Source organism: Lissotriton helveticus, chromosome 7 (genome assembly GCF_964261635.1).
Source record: "Lissotriton helveticus chromosome 7, aLisHel1.1, whole genome shotgun sequence".
In the NCBI taxonomy this organism is placed as follows: domain Eukaryota; kingdom Metazoa; phylum Chordata; class Amphibia; order Caudata; family Salamandridae; genus Lissotriton; species Lissotriton helveticus.
Window position 1 is genome coordinate 1171335835 of NC_136068.1, and position 19743 is coordinate 1171355577.

The 19743-nt window shown below is 41.3% G+C and overlaps 1 protein-coding gene across 3 annotated transcripts in view; it reads right to left on the reverse strand.

Moving 5' to 3' along the window:
• The window catches only part of APOH (apolipoprotein H), a 570693-nt gene that overhangs the window by 230291 nt on the left and 320659 nt on the right, over positions 1-19743 (reverse strand). For 2 of the 3 annotated variants that reach the window (XM_078654312.1, XM_078654311.1), the window contains exon 6: positions 15410-15589. The exons of the other annotated variant lie outside the window; for it this stretch is intronic. In XM_078654312.1, the coding sequence (XP_078510438.1) occupies positions 15410-15589 (180 nt within the window). The remainder of the gene's footprint in view (positions 1-15409; positions 15590-19743) is intronic. 3 annotated transcript variants of the gene reach the window in all.

Below are 19743 nucleotides of genomic sequence, written 5' to 3' on the forward strand. Positions count from 1 at the left end.
GAACTGACACTCACTCCAGAGCCTGTTCTTGCATTGCTGGGCTACTCTAAACAGATACCTAAAGGAGTGAGATGGCTGGTCGACATGGGTCCGTTATTAGCCAAACGTAGGGTAGCGATCAGCTGGTCACGAGGTCCTCTACCCATAATGGCCCAATTGACACGAGACATGCTGTATTGTAGTACTCAAACAGAAAACTTTAGCGTCCTCCTCCCACCACGGAGCAGGCCTAAAACCTTTGGGAACTGTATAAAACTTACCTTGCAACCAAGGAGGAAAACACGAATACTGCTGGAGGGGACACAAAGGTACAGAAGGAACCTGACACTGACTTATACCTAATCAGAGCCCGCTCTGGCAGGTACACAGAGAAGGGTACACATTGGCTATACACTATATGTTCACATTGTATTGGAACCATACTGGGTGGATTACACGTAGGTAAGAACGGGGAATGAGGAATGGTAATCTGATGTCCTTGGAAAAACCTGTTAACCGACCGCTTGATACTTTGTAGTAGTATATTTGAATTCTGTGTGTTATTGCTACTGGCACAATGCTGCACTGAATTTCATGTTTGATTGGTATAAAACTTAATAAACAAATATAATTTAAAAAAAAAAGAAATGTGAGGAAAATGTGTTTTTTTCTTTACAAAGTTTGATGTTTGCAAAGAATTCTGGGTAACATAACCTGGTGAGAGTCACCCAAGTCACTTCCCTCCTGGATTCCCCTGGGTGTCTACTTTTCAAAAATGTGTGTCTGCTTTGCCTTTTGGGACGTTTCCTGTCACGGGCACTAGACCTATCCACACAAGTGAGGTACTATTTTTATCGGGAGACTTAGGGAAACATAGAATTGTAGAGCAATTGTATTACCTGTTGACTTTCTATACATTTCTGCTTTCCAAATGTAAGACAATGTGTAAAAAAGAAGTCGCTTTGAAAAATGCCCTATAATTCACATGTTAGTATGGGTACCCACAATTTCGGAGATGTGCAAATAACTACTGCTTCTAAACTCTATATTTTATTCCCATTTCAGAAATACATAGGTGTCCTTGATACCTATTTTTCACTTTTTATAATTTACCAAATAAATTGCTATATACCTTGGGGAAAGGAGTTGGCCTAATGGCTAAGGCGGTCAACCTCGAATCTGGAGAACTGGGTTTGAGTCTCGGCAATGACGCTGAACATCTTGTTATTCTGGGCAAATCACTTAATCTCCCCGTGCCTAACAAAAATGAATGTGCCCTCATGTAATGTAACTGGTGCTATGTAAAGTGCTATGATACCCTATACCTTCGGGTCAAGTTCGCAGTATATAAAACTCCGTGAAATAAAAAAAATATATACCTGGTACACAATGAAAAACCATTACAAGAGGCAGCTCAGTTATTGCCTCTGGGTTCCTCGGCTTCTTGATGAACCTACAAGACCCGTTTATCCCCACAACCAGAAGGGCCCAGCAAATGTAACAGTATATTGCCTTAAAATATCTGTCACATTTAGAAGAAGTTACAGGTGAAAACATTGGCACAAATGGCTGTTTTTTTCAACTCATTTTGAATATTTATTTTTAACTATTTTTTTCTATAAAAAAAACCTTGAAGAATCTACACAAATGACACCTTGCTGAATTCAGAATGTTGTATACGTTTCAGAAATGTATAGCTTTCCGGGATCCATTATTTATTTATTTATTTATTGGGCTTCTAAAGCGCGACAGCTAACCAAAAAGGGTTTCCCGGCGCTGAAAGACACTAAGCGAATGAGCAGATCATAAAACTCAGAGGAGAGGCAGGAGCAAATTACTGATTAAAAAGCCAAGTTTTTATGGCTCTGCGGAAGTGGATGTAACGGGTTTCCAAGCGTAAATTCAGAGGGAGAGAATTCCAAAGCTTGGGGCCCAGCAGGGAGAACGGTCTTCCCCCGATCCTAGCTCGACGCACTTTGGGCACACAGAAAAGGCCTTGAGATGCAGATCTTAGGCAGCGAGCCGGCGTGTAGGTGTGCACGAGGGCTTGTAAGTATCTAGGGGCATTGCCCCATTTGATTCTGTGCATAAGACTCAGTGTCTTAAATTTGACTCTGTTTTCAATTCTTAGCCAATGGAGTGCCTTAAGATGACCAGACATACGTTCCATTCTGTGACACTTACAAAGAAATCTTGCGGCGGCATTTTGCACAAGTTGAAGGCGTCTCATGACTGCCTGTGATGACCCCAAGTAGAGGACATTTCCGTAGTCTAAACGGGAGGTGATTAGAGCGTTGACCACAGACTTCTGTATGTCCCCTGGCAACATCCAAATGATTTTCCTGAGCCACCTCAGAATGGTGAAACAGGTTGATGTTAGGTTAGTAACTTGGGGCTCCATAGTTAGGCCATTATCGATGATAATGCCCAGATTGCGTACTTGGTGCGACGGAATGGGTAAGGAACCCATTTCTGAGGGCCAGTGTCTTGGGCTCCAGAGATTCTGATTAGGACCCAGTATTAAAACCTCCGTTTTACCACCATTCAGTTTGAGCAGATTGTCCCTCATCCATGTTGCAATTTTACTAAGGCCTAACTGCAAGGGGGAGGAGGAGTCCTCATCTCCATTAGAGAGTGAAAAAACAATCTGCGAGTCATCCGCATAGGTGAACATGTTTAGACCTGCCGCTTCAGCGATCTGGGCAAGAGGGGTAACGTATAGGTTGAAAAGCAAAGGACTCAACACCGAGCCCTGAGGGACTCCATAGGGGGATGGATGGACATTTGAGGCCGAGGTGTTGGAGGTGATCTGAAATGTCCTTAGAGTCTAAAATGATGCTATCCAGTGCAATGCTTTGCCCCTGATGCCCATGGCAGAGAGAGATTTTAGCAGAATGTTGTGGGAGATGGTGTCGAACGCTGCGCTGAGGTCAAGTAGAATCAGCGCAGCGGAATCCCCTCTGTCTACCAGAAGGCGGAGATTTTCCATCACCCCAAGCAACGTTGTCTCTGTCGAAAAGCCAGGGCGGAAACCCGATTGGGAGGGGTGAAGTATGTCATTCACCTCCGTATACCGAGCAAGATGACCGTGGACATGTTTCTCTAAAACTTTGGAGAAAGCAGGTAGGAGGGATATAGGACGAAAATTGGCCAGAATTTTAGGATCTGCCGATGGTTTCTTTAGTAGTGGAGAGACCATGGCATGTTTCCACATGGACGGGACCTTTGCCGTGGAGAGGGATAAATTTAACGTCTGGCAGATTATGGAAAGTTGTGGAGTGTCTAAGAGTCTGAGTACGGAAATTGGGAGGGGGTCGATTGCTTTCACACACATTTCTACCACTAACTGGAAGGAGGTTGAAAGCACAAAAAGTAGCAATAATAGGCTATGTTGCAGTAAAATGCCCAAACTGTGTAGAAGATGTTGGTTTTCTGTCCAAAGTCTGCCTGTCCCTGAAAGCTGAGAGGATGGGGATTTCAGCACCACAAATCTTGTGTTGATACCATTCATAGGGAAAAAAACAGATGCTTTCTTCATCAGCACTTTCCCCCCATTTTTCCAAAAGAAACCAAAATGTAGCTGTATTTTGGCTAATTTCTGGGTCACCTCCAGGGGAATCCACAAACCCTAGGTATCTCTATAATCCTCCTAATGTTGGAAGAAACGGATGCAAATTTGGTGTGGATACCTTATGTGGACAAAAAGTTACAGGGGCCTAAATGCAGACTACCCCAAATAGCCAAAAGCATGCAGATGTGCTAAAAACTGTACAATTCTGCAATAATCTTTAATTACAGTTCACATGAGCATTAGTATCATATTATAATTGTTAAGGGAAGAAGAGAAGGTTAAAGACCATCACCAGCATGAAAGAAAGAGTGTGGTAAATTATTTTGGGGAAAATTATTTGTTTCTTCTAAGTATCACTCCTTCTCATTTGAGTTACTTAGTGATATAGACAAAGGTTGTAACATCAGTCTGAAACTTTGATGGTTGAGAACAATTTGTTGTTCATAAATTGTCTTCAACGTGGCCCCGAAATTGAGTCAGGTTCCGGGGGGGGCGGGGGGGGGGTGGGAGGGATGATTTATGCCACTGTTTCTCACTTGATGGGTATTGGGTGCCACATTTAGCTAACCAAGGTTGTAGGAACTGAAAGAGTGGTGTTGACACGTTCTGACCCCTATGATTTATGAGATTTCTTCAGGACAGGGGCATGCTATCCTATCTCTTGGATAATTTGAGGTGTTATAGGTCATCTTCAGAGTTTGCATACAAACCTTGTGCTGGCAGCTTCACAACATCAATTTCAATACATGTAGGAATGAGTCTGATGTGTGCATGATGTCCCTTTATTTTATTTGAAAATAAAAAATACAACTGCTTGCTACGTTGTGTGGAGTTGGGTGACTAGTTTCTGTCCTTCGTCACCCCTACGCTGCATGGCTGGAGTAAAAGTTCTTTATGGGGGTGTTGCTACAGCTAATATGCCAATGTGGAGCAGCTGCAATGCACCATTTGTACAACTTAGGTAATTCCTGATGCCCAGTGTGCCATGTTTAAATAGATTGCCTCCATGACAACTATAATTCCATTATGAGCCCATTAGGATAAACCAACTCACCACTTTGCATGTAAGTAATAGCATCAACAATTTCTTCCTCTATTACCTCTGCCTCCCCCTGTCTCCTAAAATAATCATCAGGTGCAAATGTTTCTAATACATTCTTGTAGGCCCCAATAAGCATGTCTTACTAGATTTGTGTAGAGAAGTACAAGATATTTACCAAATATGTCTACTGTATCTGATTTTCCAGTAAATCTTACATCATTTGGGATATTTGTCTCACTCACTCCCTGCTCTCCCTCATCAGGTCTGCTTAGCTATGTGATTGGTTTTCCAGTTTTATTCCCTAAATTATAATTTTTCTTGCATTGTATAATGTACTGGTTACAAGCCACATTTGTTGTTAGGGTTTTATATTCTAATATCTTGTGATATAATTGATACTTTAGATCTGGGATTATAACTGATAGATGGGCCCTTTCTCATTAGGTAAGCGTATTTTCTTCTATTTTGACTCATTTTAGCCCCTCTTTCTTCTTCTCTGCTGTGTAGGAGAGTGTCCTACCTCTTATTACAGTTTTGTATGCTTCCCAGATCAAAATTTTAGATTCACCCAATCCTTTGTTGCCAGTAAATAAGTTTCTGTGATAGTCCTAAATTTATCAGTCACCTTTAATTCCTGTAGTATCCATCTGTCAAGCTGCCACTCTTGAGGGAGTATGACAGTCCCTCTGATGGACTGGACTGCTATTTTTGCTGCCGCCTTAAGTGTCAAGTTAGTGGTGGGGTACACCCCTAGCTGTAAAACGGGGAGTCATTTCAAGGCCTAACTATAATGAAACTGTTCTCACGTGGAGCCACTTCTCTGCCTGTATGTACAACTCTTACCTGCTGTTGCTTGAACAGTACAGATAAAGGAATATTTTTTCTTTTAGCTGGATTTGCAAACATTTACCTGTGGGTGTATAGGGTATTATCCCTCTGATCAGTATGCTCATCTGTTAAAATGTGCGATGTGCAGTGGGTGCAAAATGATCTTACATGTGCCTTGGTTGACCCTCCACACCCCTCTTATTGATCTGGAGAACCCCATATTGAATTTTTGCTTGTATTTTGCAATACAGGTTATAGTCAACCTAGTGCCACCAAAACAGAAACAATATCTAGAGCCACCCCCCACATGGTGGCAACAAAATTAGAGAAAGATACAACTTTTATTCCAGTGTACTGTGAATTTCTCGATGTTTTAGTGAATTTGGTGAAGAAACATTAACCTCCCCCATTGATAGATTTTGTTCATTCCAGGAGCAGAAATCCCAAACAGCCCGACATATGAGCTGACTGAGGTAAAAAAATATACATTTAAAGGATTACCTGGATAATTATTTGAAAAACTGATTCATTAGACCATCCAAGTCTTCACCTTTGTTTTTGATTCCGAAGGAGAATGGTAATCCGTGCTCTGTATTGACTTTAGGGCATTAAACAATGTTACAGTAAAAAATAGGCATCCTCTTCCACTCATTCCAGTTTTGTTGGATAAAATGGAATGCAGCTGATATTTACATCAAATTTGATATACGAAGGACCTGCCATTTTGTTAGGATTTGTCCTGGGGATGAGTACAAGTTGGTCTTTTGTACCTGTTTTGGACTATACAAATATGGTGTGATGCCCTTTGTTCTGCGTAATGTGCCAGCAGCCTTTCAGTTTATATGTTGTGCTTCGGGAATAGTTTGACCAATTTATTATCATTTATATCAACATTTTGATTTATTTGAGTCAGAGGAATAGTATATTAGTGATGTAATAACCATTCTTAAACCATTTCCAAAACATGGATTATACTGTAAGTTATCTAAATGTGAATTCTATGTAAGAGAAGTTGAGTTTTGGGCTTCCATTTGTCACCTAAAGAGGTAACGATGGCCAAACGAAAGACTGAAGCAGTTAAGGTTTGGGCGCAATCTTAAACTGTGACAGATGTGCAGCAGTTTCTGTGAATTTTAGACCCACCATTATTGCCCATATAGCAAGACTTTTGCAAAATAATGTATCATTCAGTTAGAATTCAGAAGCAGATGAGGCTTTTAAACAGCTTCAGCAGGCTTTTACAGCTGCACCAATTTTGGCACACCTCAATGTAGAATAATCATTTATTGTAGAAGCAGATGCTTCTGACAAATCCTAGGATCCATTCTATCTCACATGGATTGTGAAAATGGACATTTACATCCAGTTGGTTATCAATCTAAGGAATTACATTTTGCAGAGTGTGATTTTACAATTGCTGATTATTATTATTAGTGATCTGTTTAGTCTTTAAGGAACTAAGGCATTATCTGTTGAGGGCTCAGTTCCCAGTCACAGAGTTTACATACACTTTTCAATAAGACACTTCACATTCACAGGTGTTAAAGTCACTGCAATGGCTGTGTTTAAAGGAAACAAACATGGGAGCAGTGTAAAAACAAAACAAAATGAGAACATTTACTTTCGTACTATTCTTTTCTAGGATTCGTGGCAGATTATATGTGTGTCCATTACAATGACGTCTAGCGTGTCAGTGGTCACAGGGTCAATTGACAGATCTAGTGTTGATAGACCACCACACTCACTGTTATCTGCAATGGTGGAACACCACCTACCTGTTAAAAGGGCAACCTTTTTCCCACATTACTCTCACAACAAACGCATCAAAGACAGGATAGGGTGCTCATCTACAAGACCTCACAGTACAGGGACTATGGGATACCAAGCATCACTCTCTACTACCTGGAGCTTCAAGCTGTTCACCTAGCAGTGAAAGCATTCCTACCTCACCTGACTCCTATTCCGACCGGACAATATGACAGCCATGTATTATCTTCATAAAGAGGGTGCACACGGTCTACACAACTGTCACACTTCTCTCAGACCATCCGAAACTGGTCCTTACATCACCACATTCACGTGCTAGCCGAATACCTTCTGGGAACAGACAACAACTTTGCAGGCCTGCTCAGAAGGATGCAGCAACAAGTTCACAAATGGGAACTCCAATCACAAGTCCTCCAGCCCTACTTCTAAACATGGGACTTCCCTCAAAAATACCTTTTCGCCACAGATGGAAATGCAAAAATGCCAAGACTTCGCCTCCAAGTTTCCACGCTCACTATCCAAAGGCAATGCACTATGAATGAGTTGGTCAAAAATATTTGTCTGCTCTTTTCCTCCTTTCCCTCCTTCCATTTCTGGTTTGGAAACTCCGGCAGACATCTACAACAATGATCTCCCACTTGGGCTCATCAGCCTTGCTTCACAATAATACTAGACCTTTCAGTAGTTCCACATGAGAAGCTCCCTATCAGGCCAGACCTTCTCACTCAAAATCCCAGACAAATCAGACACCCAGATTCCAAATTCTCTCAACCTAGCGATCTGGCTCTGTTTCACTTACAGAAGGCAGGATTAGCAAATACTCTACAATACCAAAGGGGATGATGGACGGAGCGCTTGAGCAAATCAAACACTCACCCCCTGTCAACTGATCTGGGTTTAATCCATCATCATTCTTTAGCTAACTCCACCACCCCAGTTCATGGAAGGACTTAAATGTGTTGTTTCACCCAGGATTCCTCCTGCACCTTCATGGAACCTTAATAAAATATTCACAAGACTCATGGACCTCCCTGTGATCCTTCACATGCATGACTGTTTCAATTCCTTTCTTGGAAGGTGGCATTTTTAGTTACCATAACTTCACCTCAGACGTGTTAGTGAGCTCCAAGCATTAGCCTTAGAAGAACCATTCTTCCAAATACACAAAGACAAGGTGGTTATTCGAACCAACCCTAAATTCCTACCTAAGGCAGTTTTGCCATTTCATATCAATCAATCCATTGAATTGCCAGTTTTGTGCCCTCAACCTGATTCTGTTGCAGAAAGAGCTCTTCATTCATTAGATGTCTAAAGAGTGCTTATGTTCTAAAACTTTCAGAAAGTCTAAGCAACCTTTTGTCTCCTTATCACCACCACACAAGGGCAACCCTATATCCAAAGCAGGCATAGCCAGATGGATAGTTAAGATCATTCAGACTTGCTATGCGAAGGCAACTTTACCTGTTCATGCCAGACCACACTCTACTCGCTAAATGAAAGCAACCATGGCCTTTTTCGGAAATATTCCCATAGCTGACATATGTAAAGCAGCTACATGGTACATACCACACACTTTCGCCAAACATTACTGTGCAGATGTTTTAGCACGCCAACAAGCCAATGTAGGACAGGAAGTGCTACATATTATTTTTCAAACCACTGCAACAGCCACAGGTTAGCCACTGCTTATCAGGAGGGACTGCTTTACAGTTGATTTCCCTAAAATGTTTTGCTTTTTCTCCACCTGGTATTTGCTGATTCTATTTTCATGGCGCTTGCAGGGGCCACACTTCTTAGATGCGGGCAGTACTTTTGGGGCTCCGCACAAGGAAATCCAATAGTTAGTTCCATGCTCACACCATGCTACCAGTTGGAATCCAGCAAACAATGTGGGCGCTCTCCAGTTATCACAAGTAGATGGTGCAGGTCCGTCATGTGACGTTTTTGATGCCCCTGAGACCTCCTCAAGAGAACAGAGGGCTAGCACACACCATATAGAGGTGTTTTTGATGGTTTGTCCCTCTACTACCAACTGCTAAGCCCATTTCTTATGTTCTTCGAAGAGATACTAAAGTGATACTCTATCTCGTCCCAGTGAGCACTATCATACCGTGCCAAGAAAGCATGCAGATTTGTGATCCACCAGTGGTTAGCAGCCTCTGCTGCAATCCATTTTCATGCAGCATCTATTTTACTCACTGTCTATATCTGGAGGTGGTGCGTCTCCAGTGGTTTGGGAATTGGCTCATTTATGTGCAGTGGTGTCAACTAGAGAGTCTGGTGGCAGTGGACATTTGATAACGATAGGGTCATATGAGGCTGGTTTATATATTTTTTCCACTCTCACCGATATTGAGTGGCCCTGTGTGTAAAAAAGGAAGTCTCTTCTAATAGCTCCATGTGTAGCTCCAGATTGTGGAAGGCTGCTGCTCTGGCTAAGACCTCTTAATAAGAGGTTGTGTCCTCAGGATAAGTAAGGGCGAGCGGGGTAAAGGTCAGGATCATTATCTCCATTATCATACATGTCCCATGGATCGTCCGCTTGTAGCCCCCTGTACCCACCAGTTTCTGAAGGTGGTGACCCCTGAGGTGACATGTCTCAGGGGTCTTGAAGTGAAGAAAGTGGTGGAGGAGAATGAGGCAGTGGTGGAGTTGAAGGTGGTGATGGAGGTGTAAATGATGAGGAATGTGGAAGGAAAACAGGGCTGGTGGCCTTGTCCATAGTTTTCGTCTGAGGAGGAAGAGGTTCATCCAGTGCGTCTTCAAAAGTTGGCTTCCTCTTTAGTGGCGGAGGAGAGGAAGGCTTTGTAAGTATGTAGTCAGTCCCCAATTGTATGTGGATTTTCTTTTGTCGAATGTACAGTAAGTGGGTTTGACAGGTGAAATAGAGACCAGTAAATTCTTTACAGTTTTTAGGGCTGAGGGTTTCAATTCCGAATCTTTGGACTTTAAGGAGCCAGACACTGTGGCGTTGAGGCGGTTGAAGTCGATGGTCGGGCTGGCACTGAAAATCGACTCTGTGCCGAACGTGAGTCTTGGTCTGAAGAGGTCAATGCTGAAGGTTTTGGCTGCATGTACTTTTGCCGCCAGGCCTGAAATGTATATCCTTATCAGACCATGGCCAGAAGGTAGACGGGGACATCAGAGTCTATGGCCATGGAAGCTGAAGGTCTTTTGTCAGCTTGGGTTGGAAGGGGGGGGGGGTTCAGGGGCGGCAGTACTCACAGGTTGAACAGATGGAAGTTCATGCATTTCCATATCTACCACAAGGTCGGAGCCAGAGCTTTCACCGAGAGAGAAAGCTACCTTTTCTTCGACAACTGGTTGCTTCTGGGCATGCTCCTCACCAAAAAGTAAGGAGTGCTACCTCTAGCTCTGTGGGACATCTCTAGATGACAAACCCTCTGGTCCCGAACTGTTTTCTTTGACCTAAAGGATTTACATGTGTTACAGTCGGATTCCATGTGATCTGGAGACAGATACAAGTTGCACACCAAATATTGGTCCATGTGCAAGTACTTCGCATGGCCATGCAGACAAGACCAAAAGGCCTACGTTCCATTACCAGTGGAGAATTTTGGGGAAAATCGGTAATGAAGTCGAAGGTAGGCCTCAAAAGGTGGTGCACCGAAGGGGTTTCGTCTAATGGAGTCAAACCAGTAGAGTTTCTAATCGGAGTCTCAGATGGAAAAACCCAACCGATAACAATCCTATCAAAGACAAAGAAAACAACTTGATAAACCGAAACAGAGTCAAAACAAGGAGTGGAGGCACACACGTCTGAACCCAATGGAGGAGAAAAACAATCTAATAATGGAGTAGATGCCCGTGTGCATTACCACTGAGAGGAGGAGTAACTAGACCTCGTGACTCGAAAGACTTCTTTGAAGAAAAACAACTTGCACAACTCCGGACCCAACACTAGATGGCAGCAGTATGCAGAGCATGTGTATCTACAGTCACACATGCCATCAAATCAATATTCTCAACGTTATTTAAAGGAAGCTTCTTGGTCTTGGACGATATGCTTTGGCTTGTGGAATTCTCTTATAATAATGTGACACATTCTTCCACACATTTCCCGTAATTCTATGTCAATTATTGGTTTTATCCAAGCCACTTACCATTGGACTTGCCATCAACCTACATTGTAGTACCATCAGTACAAGTTAAAATTCAACACATTTCTCAGCTACTGCAACAAAGTAAGACAAACGTTATAACAATGAAAGGAATGTATACAAAACTTACAGACTGAACCAGAAGGATGAGCCCACAATAGCAGCCTTGGGGCAAGGTCTGGCTCTCCAAGAGAACCTTTATGTTGAAGCATAGGCATCAATTTCATCTTAGGTTCCTAGGTCCATTTTATGTGATTCAATGTGTTAGCCAAGTCAATTTTATACTTAAATTGCCTGCAACAATGAAAGTGCACCTCGTGTTTCATACGCCATTGTTGAAACTGGCCTCTAAAACGGCCAGGTCAATGCCTTCTTCTATCTTTGATAAGGGGCAGCCGGTTTATGAAGTACAAACTTTGCTAAGATCTATAACTATAATATCAAGTGTCATGGTTGGGCCATAGCCCTGAAAATGACTCATGGGAATCTGTAGAAATGGTGCATGCACTGAAACTGATTTGTCAGCTTTATACACCACCCATCCTGACAAGCAGGTCCATATGTTCAAGATGTGCTTAAAGGAGGGAGTGATGTGAGGTACCGCAGGTGATCACACGGTGCAAAGACCTGCACTGTGCCAGTGTTACCCCCAACCAGGACTACAATTTGAGTGACATGCCTCCAAAGAGCAGATTTGACTGCTCCACTGGGTTTGTGGAGGTGAATGGATTTCGGGTATGCATTGGAAACAATGTAGGGCTTATTTTAGAGTAAAATCCCATGAGATGTAGTCATGGAAGTGATATCTCCCATGACTAAGTTTACTCTCTGTAGCCATTTTGTTATAAATAGAGGCCATGCCCAGTAATTTTTACAGTTGTGTGCAGCTTTGAAATTGAATAGTTGAAGCTGCAGTAGAGCAGCAGTTTCCAGAAGATGTCTGTTGGATCATAAAGAAAGGAAGAAAGTAAATGTATGCAACAATTTTCAGATGAATGTGAGTACTGAAAGGCAAAAGAACCAATTAGGCTTTGAGAGGCATTTGGGTTTATTTGAATAAGGAACAGGAGTGAGCAACAGTAGCACATTAACACACAGTGCTTAAGTTAAACAATACCCAGCGCATTGGTACTTTTCTAATCAGAGAAGGGTTGAGCTATCCGCAAATATTTGAATTAGCACATTGTTTTGTTTGAAAAGTCAGGCCTTGTTTGAAAAAATTAGAAACGTGAGGAAATCTGCTGTTGGCATGAATAATTGACAATTTACAAGGGAGTGAAGAGAAACATTTCAAGTGGTTCCAATTTAGTCTATACAAGAATGTGACATGATCTAGAGAATAAACCTATTTCATAATGAGACTTTTAGGGAGCATTCGGATATTGTATAGCTAGATACTAAGCAAAGTGATATATTAATGTACTTCTATGTACATGAATATATAAATAATGTACTTTTATATCTTTCTAATCATCTCCTTCCCCGCAGTACCCTTCCCAGGCACCCAATCCTCTTGTAGAAACACTGACATTCTGTGTAAACACAACAGATTCAGGCCTGTCTGAAGGTGACTTCTGGAGGGTACTGTTCCTGAGCATCCAGATGCCATTACACAAGGACACTTGGCTTGATCTCATCTACCATGAACACGAACTATCAGAATGTGCTAGGATATCCCCCATTTCTTATTGAGACCTCGAAAAGTTTAACAACCCTTTCAACTGGGACATAAGAGATGTGACTTATCTTGCACTGTCTGAGTCAGGATTTATCTGTAACAAAAGGAAATGTGTCTAGAGTTTTTGCTGGAAACAGTAAATGTGACCTGGCAGTAGAGGACATTCCTTTTGAACTGCCCCCTTATAAATTCCATTTTCACCATTGACTATTATTTCATAAACACAAAAAATCAAATGGGGAATGGATCACTTGTCCTGCGTAACCAGGGTTCTGTAATGTTTTCATACTGTGTACCGATAAAAAACCCTCATTCATGTACAGAGGCTTGAAGTGGCGGTATATCTTGGTTCTCCGCCTTACCCTTTTAAAAAATGTGACCGCATCATCATTGGGTTAGTGCTCATGCTCCCTCCTCCCGGAGGCGTACCCCTGGTTAGAACAGTAGTGATGAGTAATAAGGGGGTGTTGTTGTGGTAGGGAAAAAAATATTTTCTTTATAAAATACCTTGTGTTACCAGATTTGAAAATGTAATAGTTCTGGGTTCGAGGTACACTTAAAATTAGTTCCGTGCGTAGGGAGATTTGCTTCCCGAACTTTAAATTGTCTGTAAAAAGGTCAAGATGTTTCAGCCCCAATATTTGCCCCTGCGGGTCAAGTGGGCTTTCTTCAGGACGTGGAGTGAAAAAAGAAAATGTGTCTCGCCTCAGTGCTGGTTCTTCCTGGTCACAGCAGACACTGGGACGACGTCACAGACTCCATGTATAATCCCCGCACTGCTCTCCTAGCCACGTGCTGCTCTGAGCGGGATTGAAAGACGATCCGCTCAGGTCAGGAAGTCTGTGGGGTTTCACCAGCCTGGCTTTTCAGTGCAGCCGAATTAGAGAAACCAAAGTGGGAATGCGTGTTAGACGGCGGCCAAACACACATGCTCACTTAGAGAGTGCACATAGCACTTCTCCTCACCCCTCTAAAGTCCCGGCGCTGCCCTTCCCTGCACATGCTGGCTGAGCCAGCTGCTTAAAAATAAAATTATAATGAAATATCGTTTTATGTTTTAGCTGCGGGCCGTGACCACTGTGGGGGAGCCACCCCTGCTCATCTGTCCTACACTTTACTCAGTATAGATGAGCAAATAGACCACATGAATGATAGCCATAGGAAGCTGCACAAGCTACAGAATGGCTACGTTTTTATCTCGGTGTCATCTGGACATGGTTGGGTGGCATATTCGGGCATTGGGGAATGACGATATTTGAAATATTCGTTGCAATAATTCTAATTGTGGTTACACTGTATGTAATATTACAATTAATAATTTGCATCAAATAAAGGGACTTGCTCAAATAAAGGGATTGCCAATATTTTTCTGCTGTATAGAAAGTTTGCCAGGAATCCTGACAAAGAAGAAAGGATTGTGAAAACATGATCTCGTATTCCTATATCTTCCATGTCTTTTGCACACGTATATCACAATGTGCATGGATTTCTTTTATAATCAAAATCAATGCACTTTCCTTATGAATCTGAAGTGCCCTTTAGCCTTATTATTCATGTTATGTTTCCTTAGTCTGGTCGACCTTATTCAAAATAGTATATTTGCACATTTCCTGCGTCTCAAGGTAAATCGTAACCTTACTTTCCATATTGGCAACCAGCAGAGGGGTTTTAAGAAAATCAAATAAGGTCAGCAATGTATTCATGTATTGTATCTGTGCTTCAAGGACGTCTTGCATTTTCTCATTGAGAAGTTCCAGCCTCCTACTCATTAGATATGTTCGGCAGAAAGTAACAAGTTTCTGCCACATGTTTGTGCTCCAAAAACGTATATAGGGGGAAAATGTATATATTTTGCTGCATTATATGCTCCTCAGGGCAATTTTTAATGAGAGCTCTGGTCGGTTGAAATGACAATTGTTTCTTGATTAGTTGCTGTGCTTGTCACTATTTTTGGATTAAATGTTAGTCTTTTGGCTTCCCGACGTTAGTCTTATAATTCCTGAGAGTAGACCATGTTGCTCATTAATGCTATTAAAGGCAATGTTAACTGACCTTTGGAAAGGTGGGCAGATGTTCTGATAGGGTGTTTCATCTGTAAGAGCCAGCTGGGCAGGAACAGTGTCACTTGAATGACAATGAGTTGAGAATGGTAAATATATACTAAGCCTTACTATGTAGTGGTAGGAGATGTAGTGGATGCGATATGTTGGGTGGCTGATATTGTTGACTCAGTATGGAGACGTACAACCTTATAGAGACACCACACTGACTGGAAATGATATTATAGAACAGTCTGGTGTCTATCTCTGAAAAGGATCAGGCACAATATTGTGTAAAAACCAACCCACTAAAGTACAGCAGCTATTGCGGATAGCTAAGGGTACGTGTATTATCTGTTACATACGTTCCACACAGTATCTTACATTTGCAGGTTGGTGTTAAAGACCACTTCCCATTTTTATCACATCTTGATATTCGTGGTCCATCAAGTGTATATGGAGGGTTACAGCCATACTGAATAGTTTCCAAGTAGTCATACTCTCTTTCAGTGGCAAAAGTCATGAACCCATTCTCAATGTCTGTTGGGCGATCACATTTAACATCTGTTAAGGAAATAAAGAACAATAGTGAGCCAGTCATTCATAGGATCAGGCAGGTATCAAGGTATTTATGATAAACTAGCGGTAAATTAAATTATCAAGTGTCTACATCTTGGTTAAGAGGCTTACATTTGTATTTCCTTCTCCATGTTGTTACCTCATACCCTAAAGATCTATGCTGTGTTTGTTTCATATTATAAAAAAGTAATTATGCTCAACACTGACAAAAAACGCCATACAGTTGTAAAGACAGTACTCATAGTTACTCATCCTACTTATCATAACTTTTAATGTTGCCGAATGCGGCCAGATTACTTACTTGTAATATTGATTGTTTCTCCCCTAAATCTTCAAATCAGCACCCACACTGTGGAGAAAGCCAACTTTCCTGCACCCTAAACAAAAGCTATTTCCTCTATTATTATCTTCGAAATTGTGGTTTCTTATTCTTTTTTTCATTTGTCTTTCCCTACTTTGAATAAAAAAAGAATCCCCTTTTCCTGGTATGACTTTTCAAAGAAGCGTGTATGTATTCATAATTTTTAGAAGTAAAACTCTTTAATAAACTGACTTTGGGCACTCATTGAATTGGACTCACATTCCTTCATTGGAACATGAGAGCCATGGTTCGGTTGTAGATTTGAAACCAGTTTGATAGATGCCACAAGACAGCTATGTAAACCTTATTGCTGCAACTGAGAATGAAAATCACCAGAGGTGATGACTAGCTTGTTAGGCTACTTTTATAGAGAGACATCGGCAATTATTTGGTCCATTTGCTTGTTGCATACATAGTGTGATGCCATCTCCCACTCTGCCTAGTCTGCATTAGCATTGCCATGGCCACAGCAGCCTGAAATGTTCTTACACGTCCTGTGCAGAGCCCCAGGTTGAGAAGTCATGCTGGCAAAATGCAGGAGGTTATAGGGAAAGAAGGATGTCACCAATAAGGTTCTTATACTTGCCGTTTCTGCAAAACACAATTCTACTGAAGAAGTAAGCATGGGCAACATTAAACCACTCCTGTCCAAAATGGTCAATTTCCAGTGTTTGTTGTCAGAGTTGTCCAGTCCGAGATGGTGCCAAGCTTTTACCTGTGATATCATTTCCTACCTGCACCATGTATAGGGAGGCATTGGGCAGAGAAGGGTGTGATACAACACTTTTGTATACCTATTTTTTGTTATCTTCATGATCCACCTAGATGCTTTCTGTTCCTGATTTGTGCTCTGTTTTTCTGCAGTTGTTCGCTTTAGTTGATTCTCGTGCCCGGGAGACTACATGGTGGTCTCTTTCTCAACATTGTCTCAGGACAGTGTTGGTGTCTTTATTATCAACTCCTGTATCAACCATCAATTACAAACAAGATCCACCAATATTGACAATTAGATTTGGTCTGCCCTCTATGACATTCACCTTTCACAAACATATATATTAGGCACAGGATGGCACTGTGGCTTTTGGGAGGAGTCACCTTTTCTTTAGGCAATCCAAAAGGAAATTAGAGAGACCTTCAGAGAGTTCAGTCCTTTGCAGATTGTGATGCCAATGACTGCTTTTTCCATGGATCCTTTTTAGCATCCGGCTCAATAGTTACAACTTCACCTTGAAAATGTGGCTCCTCAGCCATTAAGATCTACTGATATCCTAATAGTCCCTTGTAATGCCCCACATTTCTTAGAGAACCTATGAAGTAAAGAGGATTTAGCCTTCCACATTGCACAGATTATGCAACATCGAGCTAAGAAATGATATCTAATCAGCTCTTTTACTTGGCCTGCCTAAGATTGCACCACCACTGTATTTACCATCTCAGATCCTTGCCTGGTTAGTTATGCTACTTTTCTACTTGCTTAAAGAAGATGTTTAAACATCCTCATCTGGAGCATTCGGCTAAGGAATATGGTATGAATATATTGACCTATGTGACTTATTTCTATAATTGACAGCTAGGACTACTTTTGTTGAGAAGACCCAAATTACATTATTTGATTGTGAATTAAAAGAAGAGAGCAATGAGAAGGTAATCCACACACGTCATCCCATTTCATTTTCTGAGCTTACTGATATAGCCCTGTTAATTTAACACAAGCCTAAAGCGAGAGCTAATATACGAAAAGAGTCTTCAGTAGGGTAAACTGGTTCTACCAGAATCCATCTCTTTTGAAGACCCAAAATTAACATGGATTCTTCATCCAAGAGTAAGCTATGGAAATGGAGCAGCTAGGAGCATTTTAACAGAGGATAAAAAGCTGTCTTGTGCCTTTATTGTGGTGATTCTGGGCAGATAATCTGTGCCTGACCTATACATACTCAAAAGTATTATAGTAAACACCTGATCTCTGAAAAAAAGAAGAGAATGAGTGTGCGATTGTTCCCTTATATTGTATTCTCCATGAGTAGTTGTGACAATTAGTTGTTTCTCTTGCAAATTGCCATGAGACCTGAAGAATAGAGAACTACAAATATTCCATGCCATTGGAGCGGGGAGCATGTGGAATGTTTATTGATCATGATTGGGCTAACAATATATTTCAAAGAGAGCTAAAAAAGACACATGTGGTAGACTAAACTGTTCAGGGTAAGCCATTGGCCTCAAGGCCATTTAGGGCAGCTTCATTACCATTATAGATTTCTCTTCAGGACCATACAAAAGTACTTTCCCCAACTATGCTTTGATGTTTGGAATTCCATAGATAAAGAAGTGCAATAAATATGTCAATTGCGCTACCAGAACAATGTCATTCTCAGAGTTTATTGTGACCATTGTTATGCTTCAAAAGGCTACTGGTCACCCAATGAAGATGTAAAAGATTCTTTAATGGGTTATGGTCTAAGTTGGTGACCTTCACCGTAGTCAAGGAATGCACACAACCAGTGGTTGTTTTAGAAAACCCCACACCCACTTACCTAGTAGGTGGCAAGCTTCATCATCGGGGTCCAGCTGGTTTGCCGAGTGCAATCCAGCTGTGCTTCAACGCCTGGCATGCATGATGGCTGTCTAATAAATAACCATCCATGGCTACAAGATGCAGTGACCTTGTGACAGACTTTTGTAATATATAATGTGAATTACTTTTAGGGCAGGCCCTATGTGTCCCTAAGAGAATTGGACCTTAGCTTGATATAAATTATTGGATTTTCTTCTTTAAACTTTCCTGAATTCCTTTCCTTTTTCACGTGAGCAGCTACCTTTGCACCTTCCTCTTACTGCATCTGGCAGTAACCCCCAGCTTTTTACTGTTTCTATTTATACAATGTAAATAAATTGTTAATTAAGTTACTCCAGACTTATTTGTGTTTAGAATTATTGTTGGGTACTGTTAGAATTGTACATGCATCTGGATGTTTCCTTGTATTTATATCTCCTCTTCCTTTGCAGGATTGAACTTGATAAAAACAAAAAGTATTTTCATTTATTGATCTGATTTAGCTATGTCTAGGACCACTTTGTTTTTCTATACCAATTGAATACCCAGGTCCTTTTGACTTATACTGGGGTTGACCCCATTATTTCAATGAATCAAATCATCAGCAAACAAGAAGCATCTTTCCTTATTTCAGGTGGTACAAAGGTCCCATACTTTTATACAATCCCAAAGATTCACAAAAATAAAATCCCTCCACCCGGCCGCCCCATCCTGTGTGGTACAGGTTCACTACTAGAACCTCTCTCCCGATTTTGTAATTTCTTTCTGCAACCTTTGGTACAGGCAATCCGACTTATCTAAAAGACACAAAAGATCTATTCTGTCACATAAATAATTTACATTTCAATCCCGCAACCTCAATCCTTGTGAGTATGGATAAGGAAAGTTTGTATACAAGCCTGCCACAAGACGACACACTTGAGGTCCTTCGCTCCTCCTTGGACAATACTGTGTGGAACTACAGGACACCAAAATCTTTTGTTCTACAATGCGCAGAGATAGCCTTGAAATACAACTTTTTTTAATACAAAGGTACCTTTTTTTACAACAATAGGGCACTTCTATGGGCAGCACGTTCGTGCCGAGTGAAGCCGGACTCTATGTGTACAACTTCGAAAAATCACATAACTTACATCCCACTTCAACATTCTATAAAAGATACATAGATGATATCATCCTTATATGGGAAAGTACAGAGATCAGACTACAGGAATTTCTTAATTGGGT